General features: G+C 33.3%; 2 protein-coding genes across 3 annotated transcripts in view; one reads left to right on the top strand and one right to left on the bottom strand.

Moving 5' to 3' along the window:
* Window positions 1-1,816, top strand: part of LOC111504298 (uncharacterized) — a 94,527-nt gene extending 92,711 nt beyond the window's left edge. Inside the window, exon 5 of the mRNA XM_074173112.1 lies at window positions 1,132-1,816. Within this exon, the coding sequence (XP_074029213.1) occupies window positions 1,132-1,391 (260 nt within the window). The 3' untranslated portion in view covers window positions 1,392-1,816. The remainder of the gene's footprint in view (window positions 1-1,131) is intronic.
* Window positions 1,812-25,184, bottom strand: part of LOC111504297 (calcyclin-binding protein) — a 44,580-nt gene continuing 21,207 nt past the window's right edge. For both annotated transcript variants that reach the window (XM_023158815.2, XM_074173117.1), the window contains 4 exons: window positions 9,064-9,280; window positions 8,798-9,004; window positions 3,484-3,634; window positions 1,812-1,998 (listed from right to left, as the gene is read on the bottom strand). In XM_023158815.2, the coding sequence (XP_023014583.2) occupies window positions 1,917-1,998; window positions 3,484-3,634; window positions 8,798-9,004; window positions 9,064-9,280 (657 nt within the window). In that variant the 3' untranslated portion in view covers window positions 1,812-1,916. The remainder of the gene's footprint in view (window positions 1,999-3,483; window positions 3,635-8,797; window positions 9,005-9,063; window positions 9,281-25,184) is intronic.

The following is a 25,184-nucleotide window of genomic DNA, read 5'->3' as shown; positions in this document are numbered from 1 at the left end:
GACGGCAAGGTTCCCAAAGAAGGAAATGCAATGTGTAGACAAGCTGCAACACCTATTATCAACCAATATAAATGCTGCCTACATTGGTGACATTCTTCAAGGGGCAATCAAATACAAAGAATATTTGCCATGCTTTTCGGCCTTGAAAGGTGAGTTGCAAATTTGGAAAAAATGTGGAAATCAAATCCCAATAAAATAAGTTGCTTAAACACCCGATGCAAGCTTATAACTTTGCCGATTCTCTCCCTAACATCAGGATATTAGCTATTGCAGCTGTTGTGCATTCTTCCTGTGACTACCAGTACAGCAGAGATATCTTAAGGTGTTATAAAAATTTAAATATCAAATATATTATTTTTATATTGTAAAAAAAATATGTTCGACTATCAATAAATTTGATTAATAAAGCGTTATTATAATCTGTTTTTAATCCATTATGCTTGTACCTGAACAGCTTTTCACTCAGGTGGTGAGGGTTATTTTTGATATACATATTTTTCTTATTAGTTGTGATACAATATTTTAAACTAAGCATTGAGTTTAATTTTTTTCAAATGATTGTTCCTGAATGCATACTACTGAACATCCATAAAAAACCTCCAAGGACTCGGTGCTTTATGGAGGGGTTATATACCCCACACTCTGAATTGTAAACTGCCCCCACCCCAAATGATTCTTTTGATCCGCCGCTGGTCACTTTTCATTGAAAGTTTATTAGATTGTGGAAGGCGAAAATACTCTATAAAGGCCGATAAATAACTTTTGACTTTAAGAAACTCCCAAAGATTTTTCATTTCAAAGTTTGTCATACAAGTTTTCCATCTAGAAAGTTGAAAAATTTATATAAATATGAATTTAATTATTTAGGCAGATTTGACTGGGGTTGAGTGGTTTTGTCATCAGGCCGACGATATGCTCTGCAAAGACATGAAAATGGGGATTTCAGTTTTAGATGACTTTAATAATCAAAACACGATTTCAAATCAAGGTGATAACTCCATTTGAGAAGTAAATGAATTTCAGAGTAGTTTTAAATTTTGATCGCTGATTGGAACTTTATGTTGTTTGTTCTCTCATTTATTTATTTCTGACTTGCCTTTGTGTTGACAGATGTTTTTTTTTACATTTCAGGCTTGATTCTTCTTAAAAGTGGAAGAGGACAGTTGGTACTAATTCATAATGGACACATATACACTCTCTGTGATAAAAAAGACTTTCGTAGTCTATGGGTATGTGTGAAAAAGAAAACTCTGAATTGTCCGGGTTGTTTAACAACACTAAATGGTCCTATACTACTTTCCTACTGTGGGCACAATCATCGACAAATGCATGATATAATACAAAAACTCCAAGCACCAAGTTGCAGTATTTCACCTCTTTTGAAGTTGTAGGAAAATTGTCCTCCACCTAATAATGGTCGTAGCCAAAGATGAAGAAAATCATTATAATATTCTTGATTTCTGAGTAATACCAAAATGCCATATGCTAAGTTTGAGATTAGAATCCTATTTATTTTTTATTTAAGTAATTAGATCATCCCTCTTTCAGAATATATATTTTTGTTGCATTTTTGAAGTGAATTGACAATATTTAGTTATTAATTCGAGTATTTTTTTCCAAAAATGTTAGCTTATTTTTGACACCTTGTCCAAGGTGAATGTTATCACAATCTTATGATTGAAACACATGAATTATCATTTACCATATGTGAACACATTCTCAATACTTTTGACAATGGTAAAAACGATATTTTTTAAAGAATATGACTGTTTTTGTTTTATATTTCCATTTTTTAATAAAATGATCATCAATTTGATTCTGACAATTTATTTCAATTCAAAACCTAAATAAAACAAAAAGTAACTCCTAAAATATAATGTACTGAGAAAATAAAAAAGGTAGGTCCAACTTGAGAGCTATTGTACCTGTTTTTTTTCTTGACTTTCTGTCCATGCTTTGGCGATAGTTCTCTTCATTTCATCATCACCTTTATCATACCTATAAAAAAGTTGTTTATGAAAAAAACCGAGAAACTATCAGCTAGAATTAGGAACCTCTTACATAGAATAAAACAATGTAACAGGGACGCTGCTGTCACGCACCAAAACTGTGACAACACTTTTTCCAACCAAGTTGACATTCATTAGGAGATGATCCTAATTTTCAACTAAACTGCTCATATGAGTATTGCATCAATAAGTTGGTCAAACTAAACCAGCTGTTAAAGGTACTTCCTAATGAAATCATTAATTTCAATTAGTACTCAAGGACTGATAATCATCACCTCAACTTACTTCTCAAAAAACACAGGTACACTCCCTCTTCCAGAAAAATTGAAAGCCCAATCAAATTATGTCAGAAGAAGAGAAGAGTTATGGGCATTTTGTTCTAGGCTGTGCATGTGAATGTGAGGAAAACATAAACTAAAGTGATAACTATATCAGAACAGTGTCGTTATTAAGATAGTGACAAAGTTGAAAAGTAGTTAACTACATAAAAAAGCCCGTTGGTTTGCATATCTTGCCAATTTCAATCTGGTACTCTATGCTCATGAATATCTTGTAAATTGCAATTGTGGTGCAAGAATCTATATTTTTATCAGACAGCCAACCAGCATTAAAAGCTCTGAAGTAAATTACTTGTGAGTCTAAACTGATTCATGACTACAAAAACATCTCACAGACAAGTGACAAAAAGAAATCAAGTCAGTTTGATGTGGTTGCAGGTTACAAGAAAATCAGGAAGCTAATAATTTTGCAAAGTAGGGAAAAAGTACCCTTCTCTTTGGCCCGACACTTCTGTGAACAAGAAATGGTTTCGACAATGAGAACTTTTGATTTTCTATCACAAATGAGAACTTGATCAACTAATACTAGATCGAATTGCCAAGACAAAGACAAGTTGATTGGCGTATCCTCAAAAAAAGCTGAAAAGCTTTAAGACAAGGTTTAAAATGGGACACCGCCTGTCAAGCTCTGACCTGAGGATCAAATCAGAGAACTGCCCCCCAGGAAACTGATTAAATTCACTAGAAGTCTCAGCGTCATGAGAATCCCATCGACATAATGATTTGAAAAAGTTGACCTTCTTGGATACTAATTCGCTAATATTCATGGAATTAGTAAATAACATCTTCTAACCATGTCAATTTGGTTGACAAATAAAAAAAATGTAATTCTTGGTGGTGCTAACTAGAAATGGTATTTCATTAGACTTGCATGCATAACCCTCAATCTGAAGATTGATTTATGCTCCATGTATATATTTTGAATCATAAGAATTCATGTTTTGCATGCAAATGATGCATGCCATTGACAATAAATGACCCAATGTTCACATCTTATTATTCACGACTTGCGACTTACATCTTGGTTCATGAATCCAGCTCAATATTTTTTCAAAGTATATACTCATAAATTCAGAAAAACTTTCCAAAACATAATTTTATGAAAAACTTATACAATGTCTATTCGTTCAACTTACATATTCTTCATCAGAGACATCAGACCTTGTGCAGGATCTGATTTGTCAGTATCTATATCTGCCATCTTTTGGTCACTGGCTTTTTTTTCCCACTCTGTGATATGTGACCAATGATCTGGAGATGTTTTAGCTACATTTATAATAACCATGTCTGAAATGAATAATGATAAAGTGAAGTTATTTCATTTGGACCTAGACATGTGTTATACAAGTACATCTATTCGATAAGAATTTACAAACCTAAAGAAACTCAAAATCTGTTAATACTAATTAATGTTGTTTTTCTCAAATGAAAATAACAGTATTTCCAAATCATTTCCTCATATACCACAAAAAGTTTAAATAAAGCATCCCAGATATTTTTATATTTTTAATCACTATATAATTTTAGTATAAATTCACCTAAATGATTACCAAGATCTCTTTTATTCATTTGTATAATTATCTATTCGAAGTGTAAGCTAAAGAGAGAGAGAGAGAGAGAGAGAAAACAATTTCTTATTTGATGGTTGATGCAGTGATCCTTGTTGTTGTTGATGAGCCGTGATTCGACTGATGGCATATTCATATAGAAGTCACTTTTTAGAAACTTCGGTTATTTACTCAATTCGTTGACAATGTTACCCAAAACAAGCAAATTGGGTAGATAGATAGAATAGAATAGAAGTTTATTCATCACTAAAGTTCACATGTACAACATAAAAAAAGTGTAAATACATGAAACTTATTGGACTAGTCACAAAGAGAGCTTAAAAGTAATTAAATCTTTATTAAAGTAAGTATTCTAATATACATATATATTTTCAAATTGCAATGGCAAACTGATGTTAAATTAATGAAACAGTTGATAGATATTATTACTCCTAATAACAGTTTTGAAAAATTAACTTGAGTACACGAATAGACCAAATTTTTACTGTTACAAAATAAATGTCAAAGTGACTTGTCAAGTTTCATGCACTCCGTTAAAAAAAAATTCCAATATTCCTGAATCCGTGTTTCTCCATTTTTTTAATGACTGGCAGAAATGAAAATTCCTACTACCAAACATTGCAGAAATGAGTTTAAAATTGGATAGAGGACAGAGAAGCAACGAAAATGCAATGTACTATACTTGAAACTCTCAGACTTGCTGAAGAGAGAAATTTTCAGAATAGAAATCTCAGAGGCGAAAAGTATTCTTCATCTAGCAGTCACAATGTGCAGATTAAGAAACCACACCAAACAAACAATTCTCCACAGAGGAAAACCATCTTGTACGAGTACAACTGAACACGATGCAAGTTTAAAATATATGTTTATTTTGTCAATCTGCCAATAAGAAATTGATAACTACAAAAGATGCGAAAATGCACTCTTCAAAAATTCATAAATCGACGTTTTCTCCTTCTATTGAAACCTGTGCACCGAGTCCAAATGTTGAATCCAATTCTGGTGCAAGTTCTACCAAAGCTCTCAATGATAAGACTTTCTCTATAAAAACTCCATTCTCACATATGAAGAGAACAGACATAATTTCCATTATTATTCAACAGATAATCCCCATTTCTTTGAACCACCAGTCAGACAAAGTGGTCGCTAAATGTATGAAGATGGAGCGACATAATTGCAAATTTCATCGTTGGGCCATATTTCTTTGAGGGAAGAGTTAATGTCTTGATTTACCTCGATTTTTTGGAAACCCAGTTACTACAATTGAGTAATCATTTACCCATTCGAATCAAAAGAAGAATGTGGTATTGACAGGACGGAGTACCTGTTCACCACACTGTTCCTGTTAATAATAATTTAGACACTGCATTTCTCAGAAGATGGATCGATAGAGGAGGCCCTTTCAAGTGGCCACCAAATTTAACAAAAATTTACTTTTTTATGTGGGGCCGCATTTAAGATCAAGTTTATAAAACACCCCCATCTACAAAGGAGAATATGAAAAATAGAATTAAGGACATATTCCAAAATATTACAGTCAGTATTATTGTTTGGAAGTAATATTATTTGTTTTTGTTGTCGTTTCAATTATTCATTCTCATAAATAAAAAAAATACGTTCACCAGCTGTCGTCCCCTTATGAAAGAGCAGCCCTCAGAAGTCAGAACTTGTGCGAGCCAAGGATTAAGGAGGTATTACGTTTTAACGTGCGATTCCCAACACTCCCCCAGAAAAAAGATTCTTCAGTCGCTAGGCTTTGAACCCACACAACCGGCAGATAATTATAATGATTGAAAAGCGATGCTTCTAACCACTCGGCTATCGGGTCCTATATACTTCAACGAAAACATGGTTTCCAGAGTTTTTCCAACCAATTTTCAGTTTTGAGTTTTAAATTCCAATAACAGTAACTAAGTGTCAAAATCCTAGCTGGCCTTTAAAATTGAAAGACAATTTTAAAATTGAATTGTAAATTTCCCAAAAAGTGTCAGCTTTAGAGACTATTTCATTTTACCCCAATTTGTAATAGTTATAAAAAATGGTAACATAACACACAGGGTGTCTCATTAAAAAAACAAGTTTTTGATTGGGAAGTTTGTCAAGTTAATGGGTCTGTATAAAATATCCTGTTTGAGAAATATAAGTTTCAGTCCATTCCAACATTTCAACTCGTTCTTGGTGTTGCATGTCTGAAATAATTCTGCTTAAATTTTATCCATACATTTTTTATGATGGCGTTTGTGGTGGTTTGTTTTTCCGAAGATTTTATTTCTTACAGCAATAACTTGACAACGCCGCAAAATTTCTTCGTTCGTATGTAAAATATTTTGCTCAGTTCAACGCTAAAAAACTTCGACGCTCAATTTGTTCATCACTTTCGGACGATGGTTTGTGAAACGTGTGGACAGGCGTTATCGTGGAGCAGGATTGGACCTCTTCTGTTGACCAGTGTCGGCTGCTGCTGACGCCATTTTCGATGCAGGTACATTTTGTTGATTTCCTCACAATTCTGTGATGGTTTGGCCCGGTTGCAGAAAGTTATAGTGTTGCGCAAAAGCAAAGAACAGTCCTCGAAACCTGGGCTTATTCACGAGATGAAGCTGTTACTATTTAACAAAGTTTGTCTTAGACAAAGTTTTGTATATGCAGACACACTGCTGCCTTGGTTGAATCTGGCCATGGGTAATACCCTGAAGCCGATCTGTTCATGATCACTCGATTGGTTTCAGCAAGGTCCTACTAATGGACTAACAATATGCTTCTGCAAGAATTTTCTTCACTAGAAAACTTCCACGAGTGTCTGAAAAATATAATTCAATGTATATCATGGTATTAGCCGGGAAAGTAGCTATACGGCAGGTATTTGCCAAATCCTACTGTGCGGAGATGTTGGGAGGGATGTTTTTTTTTAATTTAATTTGAAATATTTATTTTCTTAGTACGTTTGTATCTCTCCTCGATACAGCCTTCAGAATTATTTTAATTTCTGTATGAATTAGGAATGTGGTAATTATATCTTTGGAAAGCTAGTTACATGAACAACAATGATGAAATCATTTTGAGAACGTTAATATTAGTAAAGATACAAAAAAATATATTTTTTACAAACGGTACAAAATTGTGTTCTGAAATTTTTTAATTATTACTGAACAAGATTCTTTTTTTTTTTTAAGAAGAAATCAACTTTTTTTCACCTTTTTGAATATATTCACTTTCCAAGTTTTTGAAAATAAAAAGACTGCCCAAATCCAACGTACCTACTTTCATTTAACTATATTATCGGAGTGAAATAGTAGTGAAGAAAAAAATTCGTTAAAAGACTCTTTTCCACAGGCTGTGCTCTGGGAGCAAACATGTGTATTATATTAATTTGGAAAAATGGTTTCTAGAAGTTTATTTATTATACAAGGACGGTTTTCTCTAAATGAATGAGTTATTAAAAAGTGTCATTTCAGGTGTATTATGTTGAACCTCTAAGAGATGGGCAACTGTTGTGTGTTACGTACTTCTATCATATCCCTGTACTGGAAATTTCAACACATGCATGACTGATTTTTGCAAATGAAGACCCACAATAAATCAAGCGCAAAGTGCTGGGATGCAACCCCATCGCAAACAGCCATACAATGCTGTCGGAGGCTCGTCCAGGGTGCGGCAAATTGATCTATAAACTAATATTCAAAGTCATTGTTATAACATTCCACCTCTAGAATAAGAAAATAGTAGGAACAATTTCTGTTTTTAGAGTTAGATGCAATGTGAACTGGAAAGTTGAATTGCTTAGTGTGTGTGGCAAGGGATCCTAAAAGTATAGATAAATACACGACTTTATAAAAAGATTCTTCGCTTGTCTATGTTCGAACAACTCTTCTAATGTAAGTATAAATATCATTATTTGGTAGGACGGTAGCCTGATGGATTGACGTGGGTGGTCAGCTCCACTCAGTCGATCGACCGCCGTGCGAACTGGTTGTTCGAACCATAATACCGGACAATCAATCTTCATTTCCTATCGTCCAATCCGTGTTAGGAATCACACGTTAAAAGGTAAGACCTCGTTAGTCCTTATCTCGCACAAGTTTCAACTTTTGAAAGTAGCCGTTCATAGGGGGCAACAGCTGATTAACAGAAAAACAGATTTTAACAGATTTCACTTTGTTTATTGTGATCACAATACAATATATCCGAGATCATCTTCCGAGAAAAGCCCATATTTGTTTTGGAGAGGTATATACAAAAAATACATGTATCAACTGCACTTTATAATTATCAACCTAATTTCACTTGTTCACTCGCAGCTTTTTGTCAAACTAATTATACTTTGAAATAAGTTTATCAAATCTGCTTGCTTTAAGAAACGACCTGTACATTCTAAGAAATCCTTGTGTTCCTTAGAAATAATACGCATTACCAAGGCGATGATTGAAGTACCGATACAAAAATCTGACCGAAGGACTGAAGGAAGAACACTGGAAGTCAGCCTTTGTAATACTATAGATTTATCTATATTGTCTGGTCGTCTTTTAATATTTTCCTGTATTGCAGCTAGGAAATATTAATACCCTCTTATAAAATTTCAGGAAGGGGGTTGAATTTTTCCCAAATATACAAACATTGAGCCAATATAAAAAAATCTTTTCAGAAAGCTCGGGAAAGGTAGTCATAATCAGGTATAGAAAATGCATAATCGGAAAATATGGAAGTTTTTGGATTGAATTTACTCGAGAGTGCTAATAATTAAATAAATAAAACATTTTGATCTACCTCTCTAGAGAAAATGCTATAACGAATTTCATTTCCAAGTTACTTAACTGAACAATTAGAAATTTCATTTTATAATAAAATCGCTTTATTGCAATTAAAACAATAACATATTACTCACCCTTCTTGATTTTCCAAGTACATTGATCTGGATTTATAGGTTTCAAAAAGTTTGTGATTCGAAGGACTTGATCTTTGCCACATAAATCTTCAATTACAATTTCCATACTTTTTTTTGTGAAAGAACCTTTGACATTTTCGAAAGGAATATCTTGAACACCTTTTAATGTAATGTAAAATTTCACAAATTTGTTAGTCTGATCCCAAGCTGAAAAAAAAAATATCAATTATAAAATGTATAACATCAAGTAAGTATAATTTTTTTACCATAATTATTTATCTTCACCTCATATCTTCTATTGGTGTTGGGCAAACTAGTGGAACTTCCAGGTGTTATTTTAGAAGCTGAATTGAATTTTGATTTTTCTTCCAATTTCACGACCTCCGACGTCAGTTTTTGAATTTCAATGGAAATTATACCTTTAATCTTCTGTCTTGTTGCTTGCTGTTCTAAGCTTCTTAATTCATCAATATCTTTTTTAAGCTATAACAGAAAAAGTAGAATCCTTAATTGTTTGGGAAGTTACTGAGTAAAATAATAGTAACTACACATACTCCCATACTAGAAAAATTTACAGGCAGGCACTACAAAATGTAATAAATTCCCACTTTATGTATTGTAATTCCATAGTTGTCAAGTCGTTGGTTTGTATACTTTTGTCTGAATTTTATTCAGACACAGTCAAAGATGTTTGACAGGAAATACGAAAGTTCGTAACATCTTTGAAACTTTACCACCTAGTAACATTTCTCTATATAGATTTATCATTGCTCCTAAATGAAATGACGAATAATCTACATGTTTCAACATGCTTTCTGGATAATTTTTAAGCTCTTGGCTCGAAGACCTGCTATATAATGAAAGGTAGAACTGGAACATATATATAGAATAAATTCAAAACAAGAATTGTCATATTTCTGGTACTTGTTTTGGATCCATAATATGTGTTTCAACAGCGGAAAATTTAATTAGTATTTTTTTACATCTGATCAGCAGGGTATTTAAGGTTGTATGTAAAAAAACTTATTCTTTCAAGTTCAGTTATTAAAAAGCTCTGTAAAACTGAACAATTTTTCTTTTTTTTCAAAACTATTATGTTTCACAAATAACTCAAAAATGAACACTACATCTCTAGCAATATTATAATTCATATAATACAACAAAATTAAATTCCTGCTGCAATTCAATAATTTCACTGTTTCATTTAGGTTAAAAAACTACAACTTGTTCGACCCAGATGCTTTCTGGTGAAACCTGACTATGTCTCTTGTGAACAGCGTCTCTATGATCAATAAAATTTTCTTTGGTGTCAGATTTTTACAGATTATGCGTTTGATTGTAGTGTTGAAACATTTCAAGTTCTCTTATGTGTTTCATTGTTCAGTTATTAAACAGTTGAGAAGCTGGCAGCGTAACTCACAGTTTGTAAAATTAAAATACCAGAACGTGTATGTATGTAAATAGTAGCCATCTGCAACATAACCTATATGGGTTCATATAAAGATATCTTGATAATCAATATCTTCTTTCTACAGAAAACCCTTGGCAACTAGTATTGCTTTGAATTTTATTGCTGTATATATCCGTTTTTATACTAGATAGTCATATATCCGGTAATGCATTGTCAGAATCTTCATAATTGACTACTTGTTTGTTTACATATTAATGGTACATCTATTTCAGTTTGTTCTTCATTTTTATTTTTTTGTTTGTTTCTTCATTCCCGTTCACTTTCGTCTTTAAAGCATTTTTCTATTCCTTTACTCTCACTCATTTTTCTTTCAGGTATACCATTCTGCTCTTGAGAATAGGAAGCAGTACTTCAACAGTAAATATCTTCAAATAGGTCATAACAACAATAAGAAAGAAAGGTTTAGGCTTTGAACTTCTCCATCTTTATACAAAAAAATGTGTGTACCTTTCAAAAGAAGGAAGAAAGCGATTGAGTTTATAATAAAATCTTTACAAAATGTGTAGATCATGCATAAAGGTACTTGCAGATACAAACTGATAATAAGACAAATTTCTCATTTCGAATTTTCGAAGTATAACGTAACTCTTAAATATATTAGATTGTGTAGCATTCCTATGAATGGTATCTGATTCAGATTTTCGTATAATTCAATGTTCATATGAAAGTAGTTCCTACGAAAGTATTTTTTCTTGCTTGTAATTCAATGTTCATATGAAAGAAGTTGTTTCTTGAGGACTCTTTCTTCCAGTTTGTATCTGAAAGTAACTTCTGTGCATGATCTACATATCTTTCTGAATAGCTTATTTTGGAATTAATTTATTTCTTCCTTTTTTTGAAAGTTTCTCACATTTTTTGTATATACAGTGTGGTCATTTGAGAGTGCAATATATGGCTTTTTTTATTTATCGCAAACCCAAAATACAGATAGTGCCGACAGTTGATGAATGTTCGGTTATCATATTAGGTGCCCTTGGATGGTTGCAAGTCAAAGAGCATATAGGGTACGTCAAGAGTTAAGTATCCTCATTCCTGAAACTTCAGCAAAATGTTGAGAAAAGTTGTTTACAGAGGAAATTTATGCCCAAATACCAAAACATTGCCTTCTTAAACCATTTTTAGATATTCAATTTTTGTTTTGTAATTTTCAGTTTGTAATTTTTTTTAATACTAATAATAATGATAATACTAAAAAATGTTTTTACTGCGGAACAAACAATGATGAAAAGTACAAAGTAAAGTAATATTAAGTAGCAAATGGCATCGTTCGCTCTTCTACGTTATGAAAACGATAGAAATGCTCTCTTCCACACAACCACGTGAAGGGACCAGTGACAAGAACTGATCCTTCCAGGAGGAAAAAGTATATATATAAAATTTCAGTCTTGAAAAATCCGAATTTGTCTCACTTCTTATGGAAACACCCCCGTATCTTCCGTAATATTGGAATTTTGAGCCTATTTTGCCCCCTAATATGTTTTACCGTAAAAATGGGGTGTTCCATCGCGAGTGGCGGATAGTGTATATCACTTTGGCCAACCCCATTCAGGTGGTAGGTGCATTTTGAGCATTTCCATCAGTCCTGAGAGTTTCATCGTTCCACCTCGAATATTACGGAAGATACGGGGGTGTTTCCATAAGAAGTGAGACAAATTCGGATTTTTCAGGACTGAAATTTTTTCAGGAGAAGTGTAATCGTAGTAAGTTGGTAGTCCTGATCACGAATCTGAAGGAATTTTGAGCCTATTTTGCCCCCTAATATGTTTTACCGTAAAAATGGGGTGTTCCATCGTGAGTGGCGGACAGTGTATATCACTTTAGCCAACCCCATTCAGGTGGTAGGCGCATTTTGAGCATTTCCATCAGTCCTGAGAGTTTCATAGTTCTACCTCGAATATTACGGAAGATACGGGGGTGTTTCCATGAGAAGTGAGACACACTGTATATATAAAGCCATATATGATCACATCCAGTAGCAAGTACCTTATGGTTGTGATGGACTACTTTTCCAAATGGCCTGAAGTAGTAGCTTTACCCAAGCAAGAGGCTAAAACGGGGGCAGAAGCCTTGTTGCAGAACGTAATTACCAGACACGGAGTACCCCAAGAACTACACTCGGATCAGGGCCGCAACTTCGAATCGGATTTATGAAAGGAAATGATGACTCTGTTGAGAATAAAGAAGACAAGAACAACCTGCTCTTCACCCACAATCCGATGGAATGGTCGAGAGGCATAATCGCATCATCAATAACTACCTTTCGATGTTTGTCTTCGAAAACCAAAGAGACTGGGATAAATTGGTTCTTTTTTTTGCATACAGGAGCTCCCAACATGACGCGACAGGTAGGGCACTGAAGCTTCCGATAGATGTATTGTAGGGCAGTCCTTTCGTTGAATCTCAAAAGGTACCTCTTTCAGAGTATTTGAATGACCTAAAGAAGAGACTGGAAGTTGTACACCAATTTGCCAGGACCAAATTACAGCTTTCCAGCTACAGGATGAAGATAAGATTTGACAAAAAGTCGCAGCCAGTGAGCTTCAAGGAGGACGATGCAGTGTGGCTCTACCAACCCCAACGTCGGAAAGGTTTGTGTCCCAAGTTGCAAAAACCATGGCAAGGACCTTACTTGGTAACCAAAAAGATAAATGATCTCGTGTACAGAATCCAATTGTCACCCAAAAGCAGGCTGAGTCCTTACATGAGTCGTGATGTCTCCTCTCGGAATGGTGTTCGGGACAAACAACCTCAGGGAAGCGGATGTGTTGTTTGAATCATGCCCTAAAGATAATAACGCCGGCCGCCACTGGTAGCCATAAACCAATTATGACGTAGCTAAGAGCGCGCGAATGTACGATGTTCGCTGCCGCTCTGAATGCAGCGAGAATAATGCTACCGATTTCGATGGAATTTCGGCGAATTTCCACCGCATTCGATTACGATATGTAAACGCTAGCCACGAGCATATCGACATAGTCAAGTGGAAGTTACAGTGCGGTACGCGAAGCGATCTAGTAAGGCGATAGACATTCGAAAAATAGTTGAAGTGTTTATTGTATTTAAAGTGAGATAAAGTTAAGTGTGACTATTCAGTGTAGTCAATTACACAACACAACAAAAAAATATTTTTTGAATGTTTCCTACACTAAATTAGTCAATTTCTACTAATTTTGGGGTGATAAAAACGAAAATAACAATGAAAAATTTTTATTAGCTCTGGTTTATGAGATACACAGTACTTAATCTTAAAGAGTAGTTATACTATACGTGAAAAGTGAAAGTACATAAAACAATATTGTTATGTTTCTTTTTAGAATATTTTAAGTACAAAATTAATAAAAAAAACATTATTCTTAGTGTTTTGACAAATAAAAGAAGTTTGTACCACCAAATTTCAATTAAGTCCATCCGATTCATTGTAAGATCGCTGTCGTTTAGCTTGTCTTTTATAAAACACTTCTGCAGCATCCCTACACACAGACCAGCAGTAGTCTGCAAGCATTGCTTCATTCCAACGGCCCTGATATCTCTGTTCCATTAAGGCAATGTCTTGATGGAATCTTTCTCCATGTTCGTCACTCACAGCTCCACAGTTTTGTGGGAAGAAATTAAGATGAGAGTGAAGAAAATGAATTTTTAAGGACATGTTGCATCCAAGTTGGTGGTAAGCTTGAAGAAGCTCTTTAACCAATGCTGTGAAGTTATCATCTCTTTTGTTACCTAAAAACCCATGTACAACCCCCTTAAAGGCTTCCCAGGCTCTTTTTTCATTTCCTGTTAAAATCATGTCAAAAGCAGGATCATTTACGATTTCACGGATTTGAGGCCCAATAAAGATGCCTTCCTTGACTTTAGCATCACTCAACCTGGGAAACTTTGCTCTCAATTACTTAAAAGCTTGTCCTTCCTGGCCCATGGCCTTCACAAAGTTTTTCATTAGTCCCAACTTAATATGTAATGGGGGAAGGAGAACATCCTTAGGATCTACAAGAGGTTCGTAAACTACATTTTTCTCATTAGGGTTTAGGTCTCGTGTAGGCCAGTTCATTTTTTTATAGTGAGATTTTCTATCCCGACTGTCCCACAGACACAAAAAACAACAGTACTTGGTGAACCCTAATTGCATTCCTAGGAGTATAGCAATGACTTTCAGATCACCACAGATGTGCCACTTGTGTTGTTCATATTTGATTGATTGGAGAAGTGTTTTCATATTTATATACGTTTCCTTCATGTGACCTGCATGACCTATAGGAATAGAGGGTAGCTGATTTCCATTATGCAGAAGTACAGCTTTTAAGCTTAGTTTTGAAGAGTCTATAAACAGTCTCCATTCAGATGGAGTGTGATCCAAATTCAAGCAGTCCATCAAACCATTAACATCAGAACAAACTACGAGGTTTTCTTTTTTCTCAAAAAAAGGAAGCAAATCTTTTTGACGCTGTCTGTACTGAGATATTTTCACATCATGTTTTAGAAGATTCCACTGTTGTAGTCTTGACCCTAACAGCTCAGCCTTTTCCTTAGACAAGCGAAGATCTCTTATAAGGTCACTCAACTCTGCTTGACTAATTCTGTGCGGATCATTGGACCTATCGCTTACCTCAAAATCAGGGTCATAGGATGTAGAAGGATGGGTTGCTCCTTCTAAACAGTCTTCATCACCTTCCTCGAAAAATTTCATAGTTTTGGGGTGGAGAAGGGACTGGCAAATTGTCTGAGTGTGGTACAGGCCGAAGAGCAGATGGGAGATTAGGGTATTTAACCGTTCCTCTTTTCTTCATAGATAAACCTTGCTTAATGGGAGGAGTTAAGCAGAAATAACAGTCGTCTGTATGATTGGTAGGCTCACGCCAAACTATAGGTACTGCAAAAGCCATTGCCCGGTTTTTATTTTTCAGCCACTCTCGCAATATGACGGAACAAGAATTACAACATATATGAGGAACCCATGATTTATCTTGGTCCCCAACTTTCACACCAAAATAATGTTCATAGGCTGTCTTAACGATAGGTGTCATTTTACGTTTCTGAGCCTTAAATGTTATTTCACCTCATATATAGCAAAAGCTATCGACAGAATTCACACACTTTCGAGGCATTTCAGATCAGCACTTAAATTAATTTAAAAATCAACTTCACACGATAATTTCAATAGCAACCACGTGCGTACAATTGACACTCACATAGGTTATGTTTACTACTTAAGAACAGCTGATGAGAGGGGTGTTATGTAAACAAACATGTGTACCAACTGTTGGTGATGAAATATTTCATTTGTTGAAAACTCAATATACATATATATAATATAATGATACTATATCTTGAAAACAAGAGCTAATATATAATTTTTATGGTCACTTTCGGTTTTAACACGTGGAAATACATTAAAATCATCTAATTTCAACCCCGAAACAAAAACTTTGTTGTGTTGTGTTATTGGTCAACCCACGGAGAAAAACGTAACAATACATAAGAAGTATATCCAACAACATGCCTTTGACTTTTTTCTTGAAATTAAAGACTTGACAGGTTTTTGAAATCATAGGGAATACAATTGTAGATTTTAGCGATGCCATAGGATACGCAAGATCGGTTAAGCGAAGTGTTGTGTATGGGTACAGATAATTTCTGTCGAAATCGGACGTTTACATTGTGAGTTTCAGAGCGCCTCTGAATTTTTGAATAGAAATATGAATGTTTTTGTGAGAATTTTTTTTGATATAATACACAGCAAAATACGTCGTTTGTTCATAGACAACCAGCCCAGTCCAGTAATGTAACTCGAGGTAGGAGTCTGTCTTTTAATACCGCATATCAATCAGGTGCAAGAGTTTTGGAGTCTTTGTAGCCGGCCCATAAACAACATCGCTGTAATTTAGCTGGGATAAGACGAGTGATTCGCATAGGGTAATTTATTTTGCATGCATTATTCTGTTGGAATACATCAGTTTTAGGTTTACAAAAGCTTTTTTGACTATGTGATATGTGCGTGGAAAATGTGAGGGAGTCATCAAGAAACAGGCCTAAATCTGTTTCGCCGTTTGACAACTTGAGCGTTTCATACGAATGTGAAGGGAAATAAGTTAATCATAACAAAATCAGTTAAGCATAACTTTGTTCAATTAACTTAGATTTTTTAGTGAATCACAAACTTCATGTTTGTTGCAATGATATTTAACATAACTCAATGTAAAACATTAGTAATGGTAATATGTATATTCAAAAACTCTTGAAGTGAACATTTTTTATTTGAAATATTTATGAAAAAACTATACGAATTCATCGACAAACATGAAATCCTTTCAAAATAATCGCGGATACCCGGGAAACAAAACAAATGTTGAAAGTAAACATTATTATTAATAGATATCAACAAAATGGTCAAAAAGGAATAATACAATGTTTTCAATTGTATGTGAAAGCGGTGCCGATGGTTTCCACAATTTATATCTGCTTATTTTTATTATAACTTAACCATTATTAAGTGTGTGAAGAATTATCGACGTGTCTCTTGTGTGTCCACCTTCACGTTAAATGCATCTAATTGCTCGATCATAAAATTCACAAAGAGTAGATCACAACACACTTGCTGGAATATTTCTGCAATGAATTTTTAAGCTCCTCAGCTTGAATGGTCGATCCTTGTAAACCTTTTGCTTTAAATTTCACCATAAAAAATCTAATGAAGTGAGATCTGCCGAACAAGGAGACCACCATGAATCAGTATTTTGTCCTAACCATTTATCACCAATGTTGTGGTATTTAGGCATAAAATTAAATTGTAAACAACTTTTCTCAAAAACATTTTGTTGAATTTTCTAAAATAAAGGTACTTTACTCCCATACAATTATTATATTATTTGACCTACCCTGTATACTGGTTGACTTGCAACCATTTTAAGTGTACCTAATATAATTATCGAATAATGCACCAACCTTTGGCAATATTTGTATTTGTAACTGGTCGTGCAGTTAATTTAAAAAATTACCATATGTTAAACTAATATCTCCTAAAACCATATCCCCTTTCAAATTAACTAATGAGAAATTTCAATGAAGTTTTCAGCTTATTATTGAACTAAAACCTAAGGGATGTTATTTGTTGTGAAAGAAACCTGGCTTTCTACTTCTTATTCTTTATACACAAATTTTGGGGAACATCGGAAGAAAAAAGGTGATTAATTTGAAAATAAGCTCTACAAAGATGTGTATAATATGCACATAAGTTACCTTCGGAAGTTTCCCACATTGTTTGCATGAAGATGGAGAAGTAGAGAGCCAAAAAGCTTTTTCTTTTCGAAAATAATTATACTATTCTGGATTAGCTGCAATCATTCAAATCTCTCTTCATTTGAGGTTATAAATTCATATCTGTCGTGATAGGAAAACATTTTGAAACCTTTATGAGGAATTTTAAATACTTTTCAGTCGGAGAATGTATATAAAATTGAAGGTTATTGTTGTAAGTAAAAAAATCTGTTGTGTTTAGTAAACAAACTGAATAAGAAGTGATTTCCTTGCTGTTCAATATTCGTAATTGAAAGTAGTCTTTTCGAATGAACCTTTTCTTCTATATATCTGTATGTAATTACTGTAACATCTTTGTGAAGATTTTTTTATTGATATATCAAATTGTTTCTTCCTTTCTTTGGAAATTCACCACTTTACCAGGTGACAACAAAATCATTTTACACAGTGCCATTCAATTGTTTTTGAGGTAAGGAATATGAAATTTGAAATAAAGATATAGTTCATCGAAGCCTGTATTTTTAATGAAAAAAAAAACACTCCAAAATTTAAACAGGGTTAACCGGAAATGAACCTAAGTCAAGAATTTCAAATCGAACCCTGTATATTTTTTGATTATTCAGATATTAAATTTTCTTTTTGATGATATAACGAATGTGACCTTTCCCATTCAAAATAACTTAATGTAGGGAGAAACAAACGACAACAGTTGCTCAGTTCTTGAATAAAAAAACAAAAGTTGAAATTTTTCACTAATATACGTATTTTTTTTGAATTTTTATGAGGTATTTTACTTCATTTATCTGAAGAATCTTAATATGAAGTGACATTTTTCGAACTTTGACATCGAAGTATACCTTGTTACTACAGAAATATGCCGAAGATACTATGCTGTTCTTTTTTTGTGCCAGTGAAAATTTCAAAGCTGCTCTATATGAATTGATAACTAATTAGTCACTGGTACACAAAAATGAACAGTATAGTATCTTCGATATTTGTTTGTAGTGAAAGAGGTGCATTTCGAAGTCAAAGTTCAAAAAATATCCCTTCCTATCAAGATTTAAAAGATTAATTAATAATTAATTATATTGTGTAGGAAATCTGTGAATGATATCTGATTCAATTCCATTACAAATGTTTGGAATACAAACCAAAACCTTTCTTTACAAAAATGAATCTCTCCTAAAAATATACCCTTAAAATTCAATATATTTAGATAAGTGTACTGAATGAGGCCCATATATTGAAATATCAATCAAATCAATACCGACAAAATATTTTGTCTAACGGATTTTATTTTGTATATTGAAATTATCTCATTTATATAAAAAAAGTTTCTATTCACGAAAGTGTCAAAGCAATGGTGAATTTTTTTGTAATTTATTTAAAAAAGGGCGGGGATTGATTTTCTGCCCAATAAAATATTTTGACACGTAGGTCTTGTTCAGTATGCTAAAATGAATATATTTACAGAAAAACAACTTATATTCATGAAAGACTTGAGAAAGTCATAGATTTATATTTGAAAATTTTTGGAGTGGTGATTGATTTTTTACCAAATAAAATATTTCCACATATGGATTTTCTTTAGCATGCTGAGATAAACATATTTATACAAAAAAACCATCCATGAAAGATTTGTAGGAATTATTGATATTTTTTTGAAAATTATTACACATAGTGTGCCAGACAGATTTTTTTGACCTTCTGATATTCTTGATAATTTGAAGACGATAGAGTTATTGAAATGATTGTTTTATAATAATAATAATAATAATACATTTTTTAAGTCGTTAGAAATACACAGTTTTTAGCCACATGTCAATACAGATTTTAAAAAATGCTTGTAAATAGATTACATTTACAAAAAAAAATACAAGTTAAAAATATAAAATTCCAATCTTATGAAAATTGGCTAAAATGTAAAGTCATGAATATTTTACAAATTATAAATCACATAACTGACATACTATATCTATTTAAAGTTGATTACAAGTTCAGGAGGTGACTATAAAAGTGCCTCTTTCTTGTTCAATAACTTCGAAAAATTGATCGATTTCATATAATGGATGTTTGGTTAATATTTCCTTCAATAAGTTTTAGAATCTTCTGGAAGACAAGTTACGAGATTCGATGTATAGCTCGAATATATTATCTGTTTTTTTTAACCTATTAACTGTAGGAACAAGGTTTCATTTATTTCTTGTATCGTATTGATGTACTTATATCCTTGTGAGCAACTTTATTCACCAAGTTCTGTTGAACAAGAAGCAGATTTTCATAAACAATAACTGAATATAGGGTCATTATTTTGAGTTTTACAAATATTGGTCGACACTTTTCATCATAATTGGCAAAGATTATGCTTCTTACTCCAGATTTTTGAATGACAAATATTCTATCAAGACGTGCATTTGATGCATTACTCCAATTGATTATGTCATACCTAAGGACTGAATGAAAAGGTGAATGATATGTTGCAAGTACGGCACTTTGATTTACTGTTTTTTAAATTCTTCTGATAGCAAAAACTGTCTTACTGAGTTTACTACACATACTATTTATATGGTCTATCCATTTCAGGTAGGAATCTATTCGTACTCCCAAAAATTTGGTAGAATTTTTGTTATCTCAATTTCAGCAAATTGTTTCAAAAGTAAGTGTTTCTATTTTTTGTTCATTGAGAATCAAGTCATTTGGTGTAAACCATGATAGAGCTTTCTCTAATGTGTCAGTATAGATCATATGAGGATCATCCATTATATATATTTTTTTACTGAAGGTTACATCATCTGCGTACAATATAGTTTCCATGTCTGACGAGTTCTTCAAGTGGGGCAGGATGTTGATATAAATTGGAAACAGAAGTGGCCCCAATTTTGACCCTTGTGGCACTTCTCTCAATATTTTTATTTTTCACTCTTGGTATTTCGCAGTTCAACAATTTGATATCTTTCGTTAAGGTATGACTTCATCATATCTAGGCAGACACCTCTCACTCCTTAGAAATCTAATTTGACCAATAAAATTGAGTGATTTACAGATTCGAATGCTGAAGTAGGGTCTGTAAAAACGCTCACATATTTTTCTTGGTTATCAAAGGCGTCTTTTATACTATTTGTAAGAAAGTGTATTGCATCAGATGTCGATTATCCTTGCCGAAACCCAAATTGATTAAGACTCAGAAGATTATTTATATCAAAATATTTTACTATTTATCTGTGAATTATATGTTCAAAAATCTTTGAAAAGACTGGCAGTATTGCTATCTGTCGCAATTTTTTTTAATGTTTTTTATGTTTTAATTGTTGAGGGAAGTGTTAGGAATCACACGTTAAAAGGTAAGACCTCGCTAATCCTTAGTTCGCACAAGTTTCGACTTCTGAGGACTGTCGTTCGTAGGGATGCGACAGTTGGTTAACGGAAAAACAGAAAACAGATTTTAAGTAGCCTTCACTTAGACAAGTACTGATAATATATGTTAACGGTTGAGTTATACATTCAATGCCACTCTTTATGACTCAAATATTCACACCGTTTATATCTTCAGTTTTTTTTTATTTTTCAACTTAGTTATGATTATTCTCATCTTATTTGTCGTTACAGGCCTAAAGAACATCGACTTATTTGTGTTCATTTTTTTATCCAAAAAGGTAATAGGGTCAACATCAGGTTTTGGATGGTGCAATAGAATTGTGTTTAACTCATCCAGTTAGCTGTTAGATGTTCTGGTTCATTTAAGATTTTATTTTTCTGACCTATTTCAGAGCTGATTTGCCACACAGTTTTGCTGTAATTATCTATTTTACTAACCATACTGTGGTAATGTGCTTTTTTAGTCTCAAATAATGTTTCTTGATATTGTCGTTTATGAATTTTATAGATATTTTTATGTTGTTCAGAAGGATTTTGCCTTTATATATCATATGCAAGCATTTAAGTATCTATTGAGGCTGTAACCTTAGGACTTTTGATGCTTTCTCTGATTCAAATCTTACTTTAGTGAGTGGAAAGCTACTGTTACAATAAAACATAAATGTGATTTCAAAGTTACTGAATTTTTCTTTAGCATCATTTATTGTATATACACTGGACCAATCTTCTTTTCGCAAATATGACTCAAGTGTTTCCATGTCATTGGTTGTATACTTTTTTAATAGTTTACTTTCACTGTGTTTACTGAACTCAACTTCAACTCTGGCTATCAAACCCAAGGGATGATCGGATAGTCCTAGAGGCTTCTTGGATACATTGGCAAGATCATTATTACTAACGATGTTATCAAAACAATTTCCTTTGATATGGGTCTTTTCGTTTATCATTTGATGTAGACCAAATGTCATGAAGAGTTGTGTTATCTTTGGAGTTCTTAAATCACTGATATCATTAAAATGTACATTGATATCACCTACCAAGTAAATGTATTCATTATTATAAAAATTATCTGCAATTTCTTATATTTTATTCATTAAAAATAGGAACTGATCTAGATTTTTATAACCAGGAGTCCTACAGACATTTATTAAAATCAGATTTAGATGTTTCACATGACATGCTGAGACTTCACAAATCTGTTCAGTTCAGTATTTAATAATATCAGTGATCAATGGCATTGATATCATTGTATATGTAAATGCAAGACCCTCCATTTTTTTGTTACTTCTACAAAAGTAACTTACCATTCTGAAGTGTGTAAAATTATAATAATCAATATCATTTTGAACAACCTTCAAAAGTGGTCCAACGAGACAGGATTCACGTTATCCAACGAGAAAACTAAATGCATACTTTTCTCGAAGAAAAAAGTCCATGATGAATTCACACTAAAAATGGGCGAATCAGTATTCGAATTTACAAAAAATATAAAGTTTCTCGGAATGATATTTGACGAAAAGTTATCTTGGAAAAATCATATCAACAACCTTGTAAATTCCTGTCAAAAGGGGCTAAATCTTCTAAGACTATTGGCAAACAAAAAATGGGGAGCAGAAGGGGTCACTCTCTTACAGCTACAGATCCTTAATCAGATCAAAAATCAACTATGGATCAATAGTGTACACCTCAGCATCGGCACATCTCCTGAAGTCACTTGACAGCATCCATAACGCAGCCCTACATATAATTACAGGTGCATATATAACAACCCCTATCCAAAGTCTTCTTGCAGAAACTGGAGAGTCTTCGCTAACAACAAGAAGAAAGATATTAAGTTTGTCATACGCTGTACATATTTCGTACCTCAAAGAAACCTCCTTCCATGCCAACCAAATCATAAACCACAACAAATCCAAATTATAATTATCCTTCCCAGAAAGAATCAAACATTACCTGCAAGAAATCGAACTTTCCCACTTACCGCCTATCTACACAAACATCATAACTCCACCGCCGTGGATGAGCCAATCCATTTCAATAAATACTGACCTCACAACATACGACAAAGCAAGAATAAACAACATTGTGATTAAAAAACACTTTTCCGAAATCATGGAAAAATATCCAGACTATCTGCAAATATATACCGACTCTTCGAAAATGAATGAAGAAGTAGGAGCAGCAGTCATCACTCCAGTAACCACCATGAAATATAAACTTCCCAGTACATGGAGCATGTTTACTGGAGAACTATATTCTATTCATCAAGCTCTCACAGACTACCCAAAATACGTTATAATAACCGACTCTCTGAGATCCATCCAGTCCTTACGGAAAATATATACACATCACCCCATTCTTAAACTTATCAAATGTGAGCTCTTTCGAATACAACAAAGACAAAAGCAGGTAGTTATAGTATGGGTTCCATCCCATATCGGCATTAGTGGGAACGAAAAAGCCGATCAAAGTGCGAAAGAAGCTGCGCAACAAGCAGATGCCATGACAGATACAAGAACAACACCCAGCGACCTCAAATTGTTCATAAAAAACAAAGTGCTCGATACGTGGCAACAAGTATGGTCCCAACAACCCTCAAAACTAGCTGAAATGAAACAAATCATTTCAACACCTTACAAAACTTTAACTAAAGTCAAGCCATCAAATAGCTATCACCAGACTTCGCCTCGGCCATACAAGGCTCACTCATGAATATCTAATAACTGGAAAACAAAAACCATCCTGCGATATATGCGAGACAGACCTCTCAGTAAAACACATATTAGTAGAGTGTCCAATGTACTGTGCGGAAAGGCTAGAGCATAATTTAGCGGAAAATCTCCAGGACATCTTAGGGGAAAGCTGTTATACACAACCACTCATCTCATTCTTAACCGACATAAAGATATTACATAAATTGTAAACAACTTTTGTAAAATACTACGTCAAACCGCTAATAACCTTGATGGTTGATGCGGATATTTTGTAAATAAAAAAAAATACATCATTTTGTGTCAGCCAATGTTCTGTGAGGCAGACAAACTTTATTGATAAATTAATGGATGTAGCCGTTATTACGTGGTAGGAAATCGTAATGAAGAAAAGAAAATTGAAACTTTCTGTTTTTTACCACTTTTATTTGTAACTAAACTCAAGTGTTTAATGTATAAGTTTGAAAATGTCCTTATAGGACGAAACTGCAGTAACGTTAGTTACAAATAAAAGTGGTAAAAACATAGAAAGTTTCAATTCTCTTTTCTTCATTAAACTTTATTTAAGTGTTAAGGTTCAGAAGATGTTCAATAGCTAAAACTTCATTTCTAAGACACTGAATATTCTGAAAGAAGATAGAAACACTTTGGAGAAAATTCCCGGTATTGCTGTTAAAATGTTTCAATATTATCATTATTTATAGAAAAGAAGTTGGCTGTTCACTGGTTTCGGTTTGTCACTGTGTCCTTTGGGGATAATCCTAGAAACGCTTCCCTAATTTAAAATTGCAGTGATCAAACAGTATATTTTTTGGTCAAAATTTCGATTCATAAACTTGCTGCTGAAGATGGGGTTCTACACCAACCATAAATGATTGATTATTTTGGTTTGTCGTTTGGGTAAGTAGTTTTTTATCTGACTTTCCATCATATTTGTTCGTCCGTGTATGTACTTTTTTATGTTGTCATTTGTTATGTTATCGGATACCCCTGTAATAAAGTCAGTCAGTCAGTCATTTCACTGTCTCCTTCTCCACTGCCAATTTTGAAACGTCTTCTTCTCCTTGTAACTATTTTGAAATCTTTCATCTTTTCTTCATTCTTAGATTTATTTCCATTCATCAGAGAATCGTTTATTGCCAGTTTTATGACTTCATGACATTTTTCTTTTGTCTGAATTTTCATCAGTTCTGCAGAAAGTTGATTCAATTGAATATCTACATCACCCTGTGTATTAGAACTTTCCGTTTTTTCGTTTTGATAAGTGAATTGTTATTTTTGTGGGAGTATTAATCACCTTTTTGCTGGTTGTTGGTATCATTTCCTAATTTTTTTCGTTCATTGTTTTTAATACTAAATCAGAATATTGGTTTTGTGAAATGAATTTGCCTCCTTTTTTGTTGCATCTTGCCTCCATATAGGAAATTTTTTCGTTTAGTAGTAGAATAAATTGTTTTTTATCTTTGATGATTGTTTCCTTATCAGTTATGATTTGTCTCAGGAGTGAATTTTCTTCTTCCCGGTAAGCTTCTTCTGATAGATATAAAGTTTTATTTTAATTGTCAATTTGGGATCCAGA

This window comes from Leptinotarsa decemlineata, unplaced genomic scaffold, assembly GCF_025532065.1.
Source record: "Leptinotarsa decemlineata unplaced genomic scaffold, Ldec_3_MD MMD2_tig00000199_RagTag_RagTag, whole genome shotgun sequence".
NCBI classification, from domain to species: Eukaryota; Metazoa; Arthropoda; class Insecta; order Coleoptera; family Chrysomelidae; genus Leptinotarsa; species Leptinotarsa decemlineata.
Note: the sequence above shows the minus strand (reverse complement) of the source record. Positions and strands in the feature narration are given on the sequence as shown.